The sequence below is a fragment of the Anoplopoma fimbria genome, chromosome 16 (assembly GCF_027596085.1).
Source record: "Anoplopoma fimbria isolate UVic2021 breed Golden Eagle Sablefish chromosome 16, Afim_UVic_2022, whole genome shotgun sequence".
NCBI lineage: Eukaryota > Metazoa > Chordata > Actinopteri > Perciformes > Anoplopomatidae > Anoplopoma > Anoplopoma fimbria.
Window position 1 is genome coordinate 8,298,812 of NC_072464.1, and position 16,891 is coordinate 8,315,702.

Consider the following 16,891-nt stretch of genomic DNA (forward strand, 5'->3'; position numbering starts at 1 on the left):
CTACCCACCTTAGATGTGAGCTGTTCTCATAAACTATGGTCAGTAGAACCCTCAGCTGTGGAGGAAACAAATTCTGACCTGAGAATAAACACTGGGCTTATCAGGTAAAGACATTAACACCAGCCTAACCTGTATAATTAACACAAACACAGTTCAATAGATGTAATGATTGAGTATTACAACAAATTGCATCAGAATGACACAGAGAAGCTTTACAAATAAACTTCATAAAATCTGCAAAATTGTATACAACATGGTCAAAAAACTAATTTGCCATGCTTTGCAAGTTGCTGGATACTTTCAGATTCCACATAAAAAGTTATTTAAAAAACAATGACAAAAAATGAAGTCACAAATAAGCCAGCAGCTATGAGGAAATGAGAATAAAGTCCTGAAGCTAAATACTGATTGTAACTATTCAGTACATTGAGCCATTTTGGAAAATACTTAAAACAAATGCTCCCTCACCTGGACCTATGCACTAAGACTCTTACGAAAGAAAACTGCTGTCATTTCCCCTGAATTAAGATTTGTGATGCTAATGTCGTAATCAAATTCAGGTTTGTCTCTTACTTGTGATGCTAATGTCGTAATCAAATTCAGGTTTGTGTCTGACTTGTTAAGCCTTCCACACAAGCCTGTAAATCACAGAAAGGTCAGGGGGTCAAACTCCCCCACCGAAAAGGAAGTCAGCACTATGGTGGGTGCCTTGTTAGAATATTCATGAATACACATGCTCCCAATAGAAGAAGCAAATTATTAAAAACTTTAAAAAAATAAATAAAAAAACATTGGTTTAGTCCTGCAGTTTCACCTGTGATAACTGAATTCCACAGCTACTAGCCCATCCATGAAACTGAAACGTTAATTATTTATCTCTCTTTTGATGTGGCTGACCAGGCCATTCAGATCCTCACACTGCTTTCCCACCACGCCTTTGTAAACCTCAAATCGATGGTTCAAATCCTTCTGTGAGTGGATTTTATATTTGGTCCCCATGGCGCCGTCGGCAGAGGAGGTCCCATAGAAGACGCTACCTATCCGGGAGTGCACCAGCGCCATGGCGCACATAACACAAGGTTCTCGGGTCACATAAAGGTCATACCCAGTGCATATGTACGGCTGGGAGCTCGCCTCTTCACCAGCAACGCTTTGAGAGGTGTCCGAAGTTGGTGAAGTAAATCGGCAAGCAGGGTATCTGTCAAAGGAATAGCATCCTCCGCCCTGGCTCTGAGCCACGAGGTCGATGCAGACCATGACTGCATGGTGAAGGGGATGGTCACCTCTGCAGTCGTGGCCCACAGCAACGATTCTCTCCGTTGCCGGGTCGACCACCACGGCCCCCACCGCCTCCATTCCCAACTCAACACCTGCTTCGGCAGCAGTCAAAGCAGCCGTCATGTACGTGTGCATCCTGGCTTTCTGAAACGGACTGAAGAGCTCTCCTCTCAGAGCGACGGTCACCTGTTTGTCCTCATGAAAGGAGGTGGGCCAGTGTTTGGTCGCCAGCTCAAACTGGGGTCGGGTCAAGGGGGGACGTGCAGGGACTTTAACCACAAAAGGTTCTCCTAATCCGTCTCGTCGAACGCCATCTGAGGGGAGCAGGGAGTCGATGCTTACCACCTTCAGGTCTGGTGCGTCACTGACGAGGCACACGAGGACTTCCAGAGGATGAGGGCTGCCCTTCTCCTTCACCGACCGCACCCTCTTGATGTGCTGGAGGCCGTTCAGCGGGTAGAGGCCGTTCAGCTCCCGGAGAAGGCGGGAAGTCTCTTTCTTGTTGACAATGGGTGCTGCGAATGCCTCAATCAGCTCGACTTCTTGGGACTGCTGATCTGACAGTACGGGATAAGCGACCCAGGAGTCGGGGTCGCACACTGACCCTTTCCAGCGTTTCTTCTGTGGCTCCATTGTTGTGGTGTTCTCCTGGGAAATATGATTTCACATCAGAGTTAAACAAGTTAAACAGAGTCAGCGCATGTTCAGGACAGAGCACATGATGACAAACACTTTCAGTCGTTCTGGACAGAAACTAAGCCAGCTCTCTACAATACAACCACTTTAGACCACAAAAAGACCTTTAAGATGCAGCTTACTTTATTATGTCCTTAACAGAGATCAGCCGGCAGGTTGTGTCCCAACAGTCTAGGCCTATATCAAACTCAGAACAAGAACAAGCCAGTTGAGACTTAAAAGAAAAGAATTGGACTAGAAATAAATAATTTAGCCCATTTTGTTTAGTAAGATAGGATTTTTTGGGATGTTTTACTTGATTTCTTAAATGCAACAAAATGTTGTATGTTTCAGCTGAAACATTCCGATTTGTAAAACATTCATACGCTTAGTTGAAGTAAAAATTATTTATAGTAAGAGCCAAACTGATACTTGAATGTTGAGGCCGATATTGATATCCACACCCGAGGGTTTCAAAACATATATTGTTTAATATATTGGCCATTACTCTTTTTAAATTTATTTATAAATAAACATTACATTTGATTAATTAAAAGCTGTGACCAATATAATGTACTGGATCATAACATTTTAGTGAGATGAAAAATAAAATTGTCAATGTTCTCCCAAAGACAAACTATGTAATGGTGTCAATGGAGTTTCTTAATATTCTCAGACATTTCTTTGGCACTTTTTTTCCAGCAATTCTTAGTTACTTATCTGCGATACAATACACTGTTGAAAATCTGAAATCAACCACGAGCCATGCTTGTTTATCAGTTGGACTAATTTTTGTAGCAGTTGACCACCTTGTCCTTATAAATCCATGAAGTAAACAATGCATATGCCTTCACAAAGCACAACCAATAATACTTTTAGATCCATTTTATGTAATGCAAGAAGTTGATGTACAGAAACTATTTTAACAATTGAATATTGATTACAGTCATTCATCAATTAAAAACACCAAATTTAAAGACGCCATTCTTCTTCCGTAGATATTTGCTACATCGATCCCATACTCCCTTAAAATATTTTTAGAGAATGAAACCATAATTTAAACAATTTCAAGTTGCTACCCTATCTGTATTGTTGTCTTTGACAATGTCCAGAAAGGTTACTACAGCAGTAAGATCACTTGAGGCAGCACAGATATTTAACAAAGCCAGAAGTGATCGATTACGACTGAAATACACTTCATAAAGCAGCCAGGAGGAGACAAACGTGGCATGTAGTACTGTAACAAACTATCAGTCAATCATGCAGTCTTTCTTCATTTCCTCCCCAGTAGAAACTTAGTCTTCATCACTTTGGGCACGTGTCGTATGGTCAGTGACACTCTGGTGCCTCGGGTCAGGGTCTCTCCTGGCAAGGCCCCGGCAGCAGACAGGTTCACCACTTTGTCTGTCAGCGTGTCCTGGGCGTGGGGCCGGATGCCGTGAAGGAGACGCTGGTACATTTCATCCTGCAGGATCAGAAGGCTTCGAGGCTTGACCAGCAGGGAGAACAGGAAGCGGCTCTCCTCTGTCTGCGGCGCGTCGCCCTCCTCGACGCTGACGGGCGTGTAGAAGTCAAGGAGGGTGTGAGAGCCCAGACTGATGGTGGTGACAGTAGGGTGGTACAGAGGGCCGTCCTCATGGGGCATAATCCCTTCCCCTTCTTTATACTCATTCACCAACACATGATTGGCTGTTTTCCCAGCGAATGCACCCAGAGAGGAAATTTTCTCACAGTACGGCTGGAGCCAGTCAGGGATCTTTTCTGCCAGCATGCCTTTTGGATGTGGCAACCCTCCCCAGTTCTGAAGCCTTCGGCCTGACAGCTGAGTCCATTTAGTTTTGGGAGACTTATACACCTGCTGTTGAAGATAAGACTCCTCATCTTCCGTTATGAAATCTGGGATGCAATACACTGTCGGTGGGGCATCGTTTACGACAAACTGCTTCAATTCCTCCAAAATACAAGCTGGGTGTTCCATGCTTCCTTTAGAAAAGTCAACATGAAATGCTTGTTAAAACCAAAGACAAAAAAAAAAGTGCTAATGATAGCAAATCTCCCTGGTGGTGGCTAACAGGGAGGAAAATGTACAGGTTATCCAATTAATGGGTTTATAATAAAGAAATCTACCACTTGTTAGCAGCATGACGTCCCACATCAACCACAGCTGTAATATCACAATGTAATCCGAGGCATTTCCGTGTGTGTTGATAGCCTTAGCAACATTTAGCTCCCACAAACCCTGTACATACCCTCTATGCCTTCAACACAATAAAATACAGAGATAACGTCAAACTGATTGTATGATACAAGTTCACTGACACATGAAATGGGTACTGGTTCTTTTTTCTGCAGACAGCCATCGACAGGGAAATCCCAAATGGTAAAATCGCCTACAAATGAGAGTAATGTTGCCTTCAAAGTTGTAGTACTTAGGAACCCTCTAGTGTTAAATCCGATCACACTCTCATCCAAATGAAGTGTTTTTGGTTTTGGATTACTAGAAATGAACCCTTATATTAATTGGTTTGCAGTGGTGATTCTCTATTAATCACTCAAGTCGTCGTTGCCTGCTGATGCATTGACATACAAGATACATGCAAGTAATGTAATGTAAATAAGTGTTTTTTTTTTAGCTATACTGAGTAATGAATATGTTGCCTTTTACAACACTGAGTGTTTTAGGAAATGTATGAGCAACTCGGTCGACTTTACCACAATGCACAACTTTGTGCCCGCGTCATTGTGCTTTTTTTGATCAGAGTTCCGCATTTCCGGAAGCCGTGAAGGCAGCAAAGGTAAATTCCCAACACAAGGAAAGGACTCATTTCAAATTCAGAAACAGCGCCATGTTGGTAACACACAGCTTAGCGCCGTTGCCCACACAAACAAAAAAAACGGACACATTTTACGTTATAAGTGACACAAAAATCAACTTTACCTCTTTCGGCATCAAAACTTTAATGAAAGCACCGTTTAGTCAACAAGCCCAGTCAGTCACTCGACTCCATGCTTGCATGCCTGTGCAGCTGACTAAAATGTCCCCCAAAATACAGCTTCAAAACTTTGGACCCATGCTTTGTTTTCCGAACTAGCGTCTCAAATTCTTGGCTATTTAAAAGTATACGTTTGACAGGAATAATTTGAATATTATGCCCGTATTCTTGTTAGTGTCTAGATGTCTGTTCTTAATCTAGGGTCACAAACTTGACGTACACGGAATTATTTACATGTCACGCAGCCACACGGTGTAAGAGCGAGGGTTCAGTGAAGAAAGACTTCAGGGTATACTTGTGTTTTCTGCTCTGCACTCTACGGGCTTTGTGTGTTTTTTGCTTTTGGTTTCCCTGAAGCCTGTGTGTGACACCGTCGCCCTATTCGTCTCCGTCATGGGTTTAACATTCAATGGGAAATGAAGTGAGGTCACCCTCAGGTATTAGACTATTTTACCTCACAGTAGGCTAGCATAAGGGTCATGACCATGTTCCCTACACAAGTAAAATGTCTGCACAGACTGCTACAGCTTAAGCACCCATTATGGTGCTATCTTTCACTGGGAAAAGCACCTTGCTCCAGACTGGTTTTGGGCATTGAGACAAGCTGTGACGACACTGGAGCTGCTGTGCTGGATGAGACAGGTGAAATACTGGGAGAATCTTTGCATTCACAGAAGGAAGTTCATCTGAGGTGGGTGTCAGAGCTGTATTCAGTTAACAAGATCTTTGCTTTAGGGATTTCGCTTTGACTTATCCCCCCCTTTGAATGCTGCAGGACTGGCGGTATCATCCCCACAGTTGCACAGCAGCTCCACAGAGAAAACATAGAGCGCGTGGTCCAGGAGGCTTTGGAGAGGAGCGACGTGGACCCCAGCCGGCTCTCAGCTGTGGCCACCACTGTGAAGCCGGGCTTGGGCCTGAGCCTGGGCATCGGCCTTGAGTTCAGTCAGAAGTTTGTTCGACAGCACAACAAGCCCTTCATCCCCATCCACCACATGGAAGCACACGCCCTGACCGTCAGGATGCTTCAACCTGTTGCCTTCCCCTTCCTGGTCCTGCTCGTCTCTGGCGGTCACTCACTTCTCGCTGTGGCTCGAGGAGTGGACGACTTTTGCTTTTGGGTCACGCTCTGGATGAAGCTCCAGGGGATATACTGGATAAAGTGAGGCCTTAACACTAAAATATGGCTGTCGTTTGTGGCCATGATGTTCCATTTTTGATTATAATCAAATTAAATATTGTCTTTTGTGGATTCACAGGTGGCAAGACGTTTGGCCCTCATAAAACACCCACAGTGCTCCACACTAAGCGGAGGACAAGCTATAGAGCTTCTAGCAAAGGATGGCGACAGGATGAGGTTCCCTTTCACAACACCTATGGGACAAACGTACGACTGCTGCTTTTCTTTCGCTGGACTACGGAATCAAATTAACAAGACGATAATGAAGAAAGAGGCAGAGGAAGGTATAGATATAGATAGATATATTCCTTTATTGATCCCCATGGGGGAAATTCGAGTTTTGCAGCAGCTCAACTACAGAGAAACAGATGAGGACACACAAGGTCTCGTAAATGAATACCACGACCTGTATACCGGTGATCAAATTCAAAGAGCTTTTTCTACAAAATACATTGATTTGTCCAGCACAGGTTTAACTCAAAAACATGAATTACTGCATTGCAAGGATTCCTGGGATCACTGATGTAATTAGTTTCACCTGTCCTTTTCCTGCTATGACAAAGTCAAAATGTCTGCTGTGAAACACATTTTAGAATTTTATTCTTCTGCAAAATGCAAGAGAAAAAAAAAAAAAAGGGTATCTAGATGAGCAAATTACAGGATTAATAGAGGGTTGACCGGTTTATATGTAAAGCTGGCAGTTTGGGAACATTTACATATTTAATTTGCACACAAGAATCAAATGAGGAACAAGCACAAAAAGAAAGACAGTCCTAATCAATGTTTATTCAATAACATGTACTTGCTGTTTTCGCTTCTAACTCCTCAGTATTGTCAAATGTTGACAGAAACTGTTGGGAAACTTCATATCTAAATATATTAAACTAGTCATTTTTCCCCCTCCATCTTTAGGTATAGAGCAGGGGACACTGTTATCATGTGTGAATGACATTGCAGCTTCTACACAGCACACAGTCGCCTCTCATCTTGCAAAGCGAACACATCGCGCCATCTTGTTCTGTAAGGCAAACGGCCTGCTGCCATTAAACAGTCCCAGCTTGGTGAGTTTGTTACTTCAGGTTGTTTATATATGTATGTTTTTATATATATATATATATATATATGTATGTATATATATATATATATATATATATATGTGTGTGTGTGTGTGTGTGTGTGTGTGTGTGTGTGTGTGTGTGTGTGTGTTTATTGTTCAATTAATAATACTTACCGTTTTAAATCTACAGTACATTTTAATCTAAGAAAGCTAAAACACTTTCTTATTGTTCTCTCACATTCTAACATTAACATTATATATGAGGGGGTTCCCGGTATCTTCTCTCATCCTTTTAAATAAGAGTAAACTGTGAATATAGATTTCAAGATTTCATCATTTCCTCTTCCTTGACAGGTGCTGTCTGGAGGAGTTGCAAGCAATCAGTATATCCGCAAGGCATTGACCATTATCACAGACACAACAGGACTAAGCCTGCTCTGTCCTCCAGCCAAATTCTGCACTGACAATGGAGTGATGATTGCATGGTGTGTATATTGACATTCAGTCAATCTGATTGGAGGATTTGCCCCACTGTAAAGTGTTGTCAGTCTGAGACAAACATACTTTTCTCTTTGTTAACCAGGAACGGTGTTGAACGCCTGAGAGAAGGGAAAGGAATACTTTCTCCAGATGTGGATGTCTGCTATGAGCCAAAGTAAGTGAACACTGAAGCAAAGATCTCATTTGCAATTTCAGTGGAGAGTAATTTGAGATACAGATTTTACCATTAGCTCACATAAATGTTGTATTCCAGGGCACAGCTGGGTGTTGACATGACAGCAGAGGTGAAGGCAGCAGCGATCAGGTTGCCGTCAGTCAGGATGAAAATCCCCAACTGACAGACTGTTGGTGTTGGTTGACACTCCGAGATTTTCACAGTTCAGGGTATATGCTATGTATATACTATATAATAGAAATGTTTTTATACATCTCAGTTGATTTGTTTTGTTTGAAAACTCCTTACAAAACTACCTGAAAATGTGTTGTTTTTCTATGACTGGATTTCAGAGTTCAGCTTATTGTGAGGGGGTATCCAATAAATATGTGTAATAACTAATTCTGTGTAATGAGAAGAATGACGGCAGCAGCAATCTGAAGGCATGGACGTGTTCTCATTTTAAAATGTAAAAGGTTTTGTCTTTAGATTTTTTGCTGTATGCATGCACTTATATTTGATTATGTGTAACACAAAAAGCTGTTTTTTAACACCTGAAAACTGAGAGCAGCCTACTTACTCAAGAGGGAAACAAGTATTCACTGTGCCTTTGTATGTAAGACCAATCTGTCTATAGTAATGCATGATCACCAAATAAATAAGAAAGTTTTATCATCTCCTGTAATAAAGGAGAACTGTATAACATTTTAACAACCAAATAGATCAAAAGATATACAGCTGTTAATGATATTAGGTACACCCCATTCAATTCTGTCAAACCCCTGTACAGCAGATACCATTTAAATCACATTGAGGCATGTACTTGTTTGTTATTGGCTAAGCACCACCCAGTGGTTAGTTTATATAAATGCACCTCAGCACACTGGAGAGGAATCGCTACAGTAATTGACCCAATGAGGACAAATCTAAATTATTTTCCTACGGAACATTATATATACACATATACAGAGGAAACACTGACATAATAATTTGCATGTCATGCTTGTTGGTTGTACAGTGACTGATCATTTCAGGTCAGAAGAACACCTCACGCTAAGACAGATGTGTCTTTTCAGGTCTGTCCTCTAATACCAGTTACAACCACCAACGCTGGAGGTTAAACTACAAATTCTCTTCTGAACGTTTTTTCTAATCTTAGTAAAAAGGCCATAAATGGTTTCAACCTCGAGAAAAATATGAATTACTTGTGGCATACTATATTTTTCAACCTTCAATATGGTTTATTTCTTGTGTTACTAAAACAACAATTTTTCAACTGGATACAATGATCATCACTATTTTGACCACATTAAGATGTAAAAAAACTTTGAAAAAATATCAGAAAAACCACAACACTTTATTATCAAACTGGTCAAACACAGCCACCAATACCGGCTTGTTTATAATGGACAGAACAAACATCCTTTCAACAAACTCTATGGATCCGTACACTGGTGTGATATTGCAGAGGAAATTCACAGGAAGGATGGGACAATTTTGGCTCTTTTTTCTCAACTCTGGTTAAACCATCCTCTCAGATCTCATATGACAGTCACATGACAGTTTCAAAGCCAAGGACATTGTGCAACACAGTGGTTTCTTCTTTGTGCTGCAATGTTCATCGGGACACAAGACTTAAAAAAAAAAAGAAAAAAATGAATTCAAATGCGAAATTTAGTGGTATTTGCACAAAAGTTTCCTTATGTGTTGGAGATGTTCTTGCATAGTTTAATACTTAGTATTAAAAATGAGTGGCTAGTTTGCTGGTATGGAAAAATGTCTTAGTGACTCCAAACACCTCAACACTTCTAGTCTACTTTTTAAAGGAAAATTCCACCTCAGAACAGCTGGGGCTGATTCTTCAGCATTTTAGATCCCATTTAGGCTTTGATAACTGGTCAAACATGGACAAAGTGGTGTCTCATTGTAATATTCACTGCTTCAATATTTTCATAGGGAGAAAAAAAACCATCTGCATTGTGAGAACATCTGGCTTTTTCCTTTACCTATTCATGTTTTCTCTCTAATTGATCAAAGTACATCATTTAAAATAATTTCCAAGATCCACATCCAACATTAGAGCTCATCGTGTTCGTATATATTATACTCCTTGGCACTGATGTGTCCGTCGCTGTCTTTGTCGCTCTTGCGGAATATATCTGCCATGATCTTCTCATAGAACGGGTCATCACGTGGCTTCCCACCTTTTTCATACTCCAGTTTCAAGTATGCTTTTACCTGAAAAATAAAAGCACTTCATTGGTCACACTTTGGAATCAGTAACAGACATTTATTGTACTTTTACAACAATGCTATTCTATATTGAGCAACTGTTGTGCCTTACAAGCAGCATATCATATGGGTGATAGTTAAAACTGTAAATGGTATTGATAGCGGGTCGTTCACATCTTCTTCCAATATGCTGTCAACAATCCAGATAACGTCATGACTATAAGCCTTCTTTACATTTTGTTATCATAACATTAATAACTGAAAATCAGGGGTTAAGCAAACATTTTGGTCCCTTTTAAAATAGGCTTCCTTGGTGGTTTGTAGTACTGATATTGTCCTTGATTTAGTTTTGACAATACTGTAAAGAATTACTGCGAGCGAATGCAGTAAATTAATTTAAGGTAAAGTGACTTATAGCCTCACAGCTTTCTAGTAAAATCAATGGATGTTTATGATGTGAGATAATAAGATATTCAGAAACAAACATGGCCTTCAGTCTTGCTGAGGCGAGGTTACTTTGGGTTGGATTGTTTCATTCTTGGTAGGCAGAAAGCCTGTGATTAGAAAATAAAGTAAAAGTGTAAAATCCAATTTAGATGAAGGTTCACTGGGATGGGAAACGCATTTTGAGTTTATTTTTATTCGTGCTAATTTGATCTGTTAAAAATAGACCCACTACTAAATCACATGTCTGACAATGTAAGGACAGTACAGAACAAAACACTTATTTACTTACTTTCCTAGAAGGAGATGACAAGATTTATACAACTCTCAAGTCTGTGTGACGATTATGAAGCTCAAGCCAGAAGCAATTAGCTAACTTTAGCTTAGCCTAGCATAAAGACTGTCAGCAGGGTGAAACAGCTAGTGAAACTCTCTGGTAACGTAGACAGTACGACGTTAAAGCTCACCTATAACAATGTATTGTATTTGTTTAATCAGTACATAAACTGGACTAAGCTAATCACCTCCCAGCTTTAGCTCCATAATTAATGCACAAACAAGAATACTATCAATGAGTGGTATTGATCTGATCATCTCTCTTGTGAGTAAAAATGAATCAGCTTATTGCCCTAAATGTTGTGTTTAGACTTATCGTTACTGTGGCCCTGACAAAAAGACTTCCAAAGCTGTCAGAGACGCAGCTTGGAAGACAGCCCAAACCACCAATCATCTGTCTGACTGGCAGAATTTCAGGCATTGACAGAATAACAGTCTCAGATCTCAAATCTGACTTTTGCTCATCCTCGCTTGCAAATACCTCTGGCAATGCAATGTTTTTAAAAAAAATGATCTGCCTTGCTCCCTCCTAAAATCAGTCTTGAAAATCAGAACTTGAAAGACAAATCAAGTTTGTGTGAAGCTTTCAATCATGATTTCATTTCTTCTTGCAATATATTCAACAATCATTTCACTAAGAATTCCTTAGGTGCTGGCTCTCCATCTCCTGGTTCTTCCTCAATTATTTATTTTTTTGTCAGTAAGTTCAGGTGAGGTTTGAATATTTTATCATTTACATCCGGCAAAATGCTGATAACCTGGAAGTCTGCACAGGTTAACGCATTACATAAAAGGTGACCCTAGTGACTTTAATACCTACCCACTAATCTCACAGACAGACATGAAAGCCGGAGCAATCAGGATTTAGATCAAGTCATAGCACAACAACAGCTGCAGTAGATGTATTTAACACTATAATTGAATCCTTGGACAGTCATCACAATGAGCTGCACTTGTCATACACCCATCAGGCAAACTGAAGGTCAATCAATCTACAACGCTTGATTATGTTGATATTGTACATATGCATGTTTCTCACTTCTAAACCTCCAGGAAGAGCTCCGGGCTTTTAAGCAAATTGTACATAGTGGCCAAAGCGTGGTATTACATCTTTGGGATCCATCACGTGATGCCATTGGGCCTGAAGATACTTTTCCCCATAGGCTTACATTGGGAAAGAGACGTCTGTCAATCGGATGATTTTATTTTTTTTTATTTTTTTAAATGAAACAACTTAATAGTACAAACACTTAAATTGCCCCTATTAACTCATTAGGTCCTAAAGGTTGTGAAATGCACTAATAGCCAAATCCAGAGTTATGTTCTTTCTCTGTTTATGTGAATGAGGCTGGTGTGGAAACAGTCAGAGGATCAGGGTCATTTTATCAGAATTTTATACTCAGAAGTCAAACTTTTTTTGCTTCTTGCGCCACTAAGCAACTTATATAAGCCCCACCTCCAATGCTGTATCCAGATGTTTTTATACATCCATGCTCCCTTCACTTTATTACAGTACAGTACAGTCATTTAGCAGACGCTTTTATCCAAAGCGACTTACAATCAGTAGTATATTACATATCATTCACCCATTCACACACTGATGACAGGCTACCATGCAAGGTGCCACCATCAGACTCTAACTAACATTCATGCAACATCCAGTCCACACCGATGGCAGCAACTTGGGGTTAAGTGTCTTGCCCAAGGACACATCAACTGCCGAAGCCAGGTATTGAACCACCAACCCTCTGATTGGAGAACTACCTTGCTCTCCACTACGCCACAGCTGCCCCCTTTATAACCTCTTGAATCTCTATATCACAATGTGCTGCGCTTCATCACCGGTGATACATTTCTCATCCACCATTGCATTTTATATAAAAAGGTTGGATTGTCCTCCTTAATAAACAGAATGGAACAACATTGGATGTTGTTTATTTTCAAGACTGTGGTGCCAATACTGCCTAGTTACCTCTTCTCTCTGGTGACATTTAATTACAGAATCCCAGGTATCATCCTGAATGGAAACATGTACACACTGCACAGGAAGAGTAACCGGTGTTTAAAAGGGGCCTAGCAGCTTATTTTGGCCCCACTAGCATGTTAATCCAACCATGGTTATTGCCTTTCCTGTCTGAGCTACTTTTGTGATAATTACCAGCTTGTGAATTATTATTACCTCAGCCTTTGTGAGACTTCTGTCCTTATCAAGGTCCATGTGTCCGAAAGCCTCCATGCTGCGTGGTCCCCTGGAAACAGAGTAGACCTCCACTTCAAAGACCACCGTAGCGTTGGGCGGGACAGGATCTATTTTATCAGGAGGAAATAACAGCACATCAAGATTCTATAAAAACCACAAGCAATTATAATGTCATAATCGTGACCCCATAGTTACTGATCATTTTCATCATGCTCTAACGCAGGGGTTTACAACAAGTAGCTTGTGAGCTGCAAGTTGCTTGCTAACCGTTACACACATGGAATTGTGAAGTCGGTGAACATTTCAGGAAGGATGGGAGTTGCATTTTACTGAGTTTATCTGGTTAGTGCTTCTGCTACATATTCAGACTTTGTGATGAACTGAACAAAAAGCCACTAACTATATAAACTAATTGTTGTTAACATAGTGCTGATTTGGCATCTAGAGCTAAAGTCATTAAGAAGATGTAAAGACCAAGAAGAGATATGGCATTAATTCAGCAAGAAAATAATATATTGTCCATTGAGCAACATGCAATTAAAGTAAAAAAACAAGAACATGCAGGTCCCATAGCAGCTGTACAACAGAGGGTTTTCAATCAGCAGCTCTCAGACCTTTGAGATGTTTACATGTATGTAACTGTAAAGCACACTGTTGTCGGGACAACTAAAGCATGAACTCTCAGCAAAACAATGTCCTCCGTAGTCAAATAGTGAAATCAAGTGAAGAAACCTGAAATGCAGAATCCCAGCCTGGGCAACACCAGAGTCAGATCATAACATAGTGCATTTATGAACAACAATTAGGAAAAGTTAAAACACTTATCAGCTGTTAGTTTTCTAAAAGCTCCAATGCATGCAAGGAAGAGCGAGGTGAAGTATAGTCCTTTAAACCTTTGTGCATGCTGACAGTACATGCCATGGTGGGATGAGTAGCAAACGGGATGCGATGCCCTTCCGACTAAAGTGCTGTGAAAGAACAGAAGACAGTATGATAGCAGCTCTTCCAGCAGAGACAATACTACATAATAATCACTTGAAATGAATGTCTAAGTAGAATTGATTGTTTTTAACTCATTAATCACAACATATGCATACTACTGCTGCCCATTTTCATTGATTTCCTATGTTCCCTTGGGCCACTGCCATACATTTATTTCACAAGGCATTTACTTGCAAACATAAAACTTTCTGGAAACAGGCGGTCCATCAGAGAACACGTGGACAAAAACATTTTTGTAACACGTTTTAATTGCCTAGTAATATAACTTTTTGGTACTTGGTACTAAAGAAAACACTCACATAACTATCAGTTTACTCATCACATGGAGCACTACCGTAACAGTTGTATAATGTATTATGTGGCTCTGGAGGAGCTTTCTCAAGTCAAGGAAATAACCCTGGTGATCATAGTGATGTAATCAGGGTTATCTCGGCTCGGGCTTAGGGAACTCAAATTTATGACATTACAAACTGAGGCTGTGGAGTTTGAAAGACATGGATGTTCACTAGGCAAGGAGTGTCTAAAACATTCTATCATGATGCATTATGGGAAGTGCAGGATCCAGTGTTCTTAGAGTCCGAACAATATTAGGGGCTAAGACCTTCTTTAATGTAATCTCATTGTGTAAATCTATGGTTTTGCATTGGGTTTTTTTGGTGATGCGTAGTACGAATGCTCATTATGTTCTTTCCAGAGCTGAAAACCCAATAAAACTTAAAGTAATACAAAATCTACAGGAAAGCAATGGGCAACATAGACCCTCTGCTGACGCTTGTGAAACATCACTGTGCATAGCTTTTACTTACCTTTGCCTTTTTCTCCAAAGGCCAGGCCAGGTGGAACGGTTATTTTTCGTTTCTCTCCAGGACACATGTCTTCCATCCCTTTATCAAGGCCCTTGATGACTTGTCCAACGCCCAGCACAAACCACTGAGGGTGCCCAGCTTTGTCTGATCGACTGAAACAAATACAGGAGAAAAAGAAACAACATCCTGTCAATAGATTACCCTTCACATCTATGGAATATACATATATTTTATTTTGGTTAGGGACTGTACCATTACAGTGGGGGTTCAGAGATGGTCTCGCTTTATAATCAAATTCATTTTAAGATTCAGCCCCCCTCCCTACTACAATAACTCTTCATACTGTCCCTTATGAACATAGATCCAGGTGAGGACTGTTGGAATGCTATACACAGTTTTAACTACAGTTTATTTAGTTCTCTAAATTTGAATTTGGAGAAATCTTTTACTATATACTTAAATATTTCCCATAATATATTATTAGATTTGGTTAGAATTTTTAATTGTGTTATACAGTTGTTTACCCAACCCTTTCTTCATTTAGGTCACACTGACATAAGGGTATAGAATTCTACTAAACACAGTAAGGAAACCTTTGCATAACATGCAATGTGAAACCTTTAGTGATTACTCACCACTCCCTTCAGAAATCAAAGCTAAATAATAACAATAATAATACATTAATAAAGTGCCTTCAAATTTGCATGTGGACTTTCACAGCATAATTTGGCCTGTAGAGATAATATATATTTTAACTGTAGATAAGTTTTTCTCAAAACCACAAACCTGCAGTAGAACTGAGAACCATCTTTGGCGAGGAACCCATCGTAATGGACGTTCATCAGATCTCCTCTTTTGCTCTTTTGAGTGCACTCCTCGGGCTTGAACAAAACTTCAATCTTGACCTCGCTGTCCAGATCAGCTGTTGTCGCCAAAACGCACCATAAACCGATCTGTGAGGAGACAAAGAGGCACAGTGTGCAGCTTACTAGCCTCCACATCATGCCGCTGTCTGTGTATTCGTGGCAACTTCTGGGAGCGACGTTTGAACACACCGGAGGACGTGGATAGCTGCTGCTATGATGGGCTTTACTGCCCTCAATTTAGACTGTCAGGGATTTCTCCCTTCTCGTTCGGTAAATGCCATCTCCTTCACTCTGATTGGCCCAAGCCCTGGCCCTGGCCCTCCTTTAGTGACAGCTCATTGGACGAGACGACCTTGCTGTGGCTTTCAGCCTGACAGACTAAACTAAGAGCAACAAGAACATCCAATACCTCAATTTCATTCCAAAAACGTTATAGATGACTGTATGTTGTGTATGGAATGAATGAGTACCTAGGGTTATAATTAAATAAGTGGGAAATGTGCTAAAATGATAAAAAAATGCTACACGTGAAGATTATGCTTATACTTATTGTATTCGTATCAGTTCGCTGCACTTATTGTATTCGTATTCGTTTATTGCACTTATCCTATTCGTAGTAGTTTGTAGCACCTATTGTATTTGTATTAGTTTGTTGCAATTATTGTTTTCGTAGTAATTTGCTTCTGCACTATACTTTTGCTCTGGTTTATGCTTTTAGATGCTTGTTTAAGAAAGGAGATGCACTTATGACTTCTGGTGACTAGTAGTTCTCTTGAATACCTATGTTGAATACACTTATTGTAAGTCGCTTTGGATAAAAGCGTCTGCTAAATGACTGTAATGTAATGTAATATACAACTGCTGTAAAACTAAAACTGTAAAATACTTGTGCATCAAGTCTGAGATTCATTATCATCACATATGCATACTAGTTTATAAACTATATAAAACCTTATTAAACAAAGAGCAGCTTCTAGTACAGTGCAGTTAAACATAATGCCAGGGATATAGAAATACATGTATCAAAGGTTAGGCTATATGAAAAAGAGAACAGGGCATGAGCCAGATTTTAGTAGTTTTACTTTACTGGCAACAGTGGTGGCACTTTCAACTACACTGTGGTGAGACAAGATGAAATGATCTTTAATTTGAACAGAGCAGAAAGTA

General features: G+C 40.2%; 4 protein-coding genes across 5 annotated transcripts; 1 reads left to right on the forward strand and 3 right to left on the reverse strand.

Moving 5' to 3' along the window:
* Nucleotides 1–109: 109 nt before the first annotated feature.
* adat3 (adenosine deaminase tRNA specific 3) lies at nt 110–4,980 on the reverse strand. Its single transcript, XM_054614856.1, has 2 exons — nt 4,892–4,980; nt 110–1,926 (listed from the first exon to the last, which is right to left on the reverse strand). Exons 1-2 carry the CDS (start codon nt 4,901–4,903, stop codon nt 865–867), a joined length of 1,074 nt encoding a protein of 357 aa, XP_054470831.1. The 5' UTR covers nt 4,904–4,980; the 3' UTR covers nt 110–864.
* On the reverse strand, nt 2,824–4,977 carry alkbh6 (alkB homolog 6). Of its 2 annotated transcripts, none has more exons than XM_054614858.1 (2): nt 4,892–4,977; nt 2,824–3,936 (listed from the first exon to the last, which is right to left on the reverse strand). In XM_054614858.1, the coding sequence occupies exon 2, from the start codon at nt 3,929–3,931 to the stop codon at nt 3,227–3,229; it is 705 nt and encodes a 234-aa protein (XP_054470833.1). In that variant the 5' UTR covers nt 3,932–3,936; nt 4,892–4,977; the 3' UTR covers nt 2,824–3,226. The 2 variants fall into 2 exon arrangements, with proteins under 2 accessions (XP_054470833.1, XP_054470832.1); XM_054614857.1 differs by lacking the exon at nt 4,892–4,977 and adding an exon at nt 4,081–4,355.
* A 426-nt stretch (nt 4,981–5,406) lies between the features above and the next one.
* Nucleotides 5,407–8,784, forward strand: osgepl1 (O-sialoglycoprotein endopeptidase-like 1). Its single transcript, XM_054614855.1, is given in 8 exon segments — nt 5,407–5,637; nt 5,722–6,056; nt 6,059–6,108; nt 6,206–6,410; nt 7,039–7,187; nt 7,538–7,668; nt 7,767–7,838; nt 7,938–8,784. Coding segments are annotated over 8 exon segments (1,239 nt in total). The 5' UTR covers nt 5,407–5,425; the 3' UTR covers nt 8,023–8,784.
* Nucleotides 8,785–9,146: 362 nt separating this feature from the next.
* On the reverse strand, nt 9,147–15,917 carry fkbp7 (FKBP prolyl isomerase 7). Its single transcript, XM_054615626.1, has 4 exons — nt 15,645–15,917; nt 14,859–15,010; nt 13,030–13,157; nt 9,147–10,076 (listed from the first exon to the last, which is right to left on the reverse strand). Exons 1-4 carry the CDS (start codon nt 15,860–15,862, stop codon nt 9,915–9,917), a joined length of 660 nt encoding a protein of 219 aa, XP_054471601.1. The 5' UTR covers nt 15,863–15,917; the 3' UTR covers nt 9,147–9,914.
* Between the last annotated feature and the right edge of the window lie 974 nt (nt 15,918–16,891).

What these genes read in the sequence shown, in the direction of transcription:
- alkbh6 (XM_054614857.1), bottom strand. Translation starts at nt 4,108, where the DNA reads ATGTGGGACGTCATGCTGCTAACAAGTG. An exon ending in CGTCATGCTGCTAACAAGTG is followed by an intron (nt 3,937 to 4,080) that starts GTAGATTTCTTT and finishes ACTTTTCTAAAG; the next exon opens with GAAGCATGGAACACCCAGCT.
- fkbp7 (XM_054615626.1), bottom strand. Translation starts at nt 15,862, where the DNA reads ATGATGTGGAGGCTAGTAAGCTGCACACTGTGCCTCTTTGTCTCCTCA. An exon ending in GGTTCTCAGTTCTACTGCAG is followed by an intron (nt 15,011 to 15,644) that starts GTTTGTGGTTTT and finishes TATTTGTTTCAG; the next exon opens with TCGATCAGACAAAGCTGGGC. An exon ending in GAAGTCTCACAAAGGCTGAG is followed by an intron (nt 10,077 to 13,029) that starts GTAATAATAATT and finishes TTTATTTTTCAG; the next exon opens with GTAAAAGCATACTTGAAACT.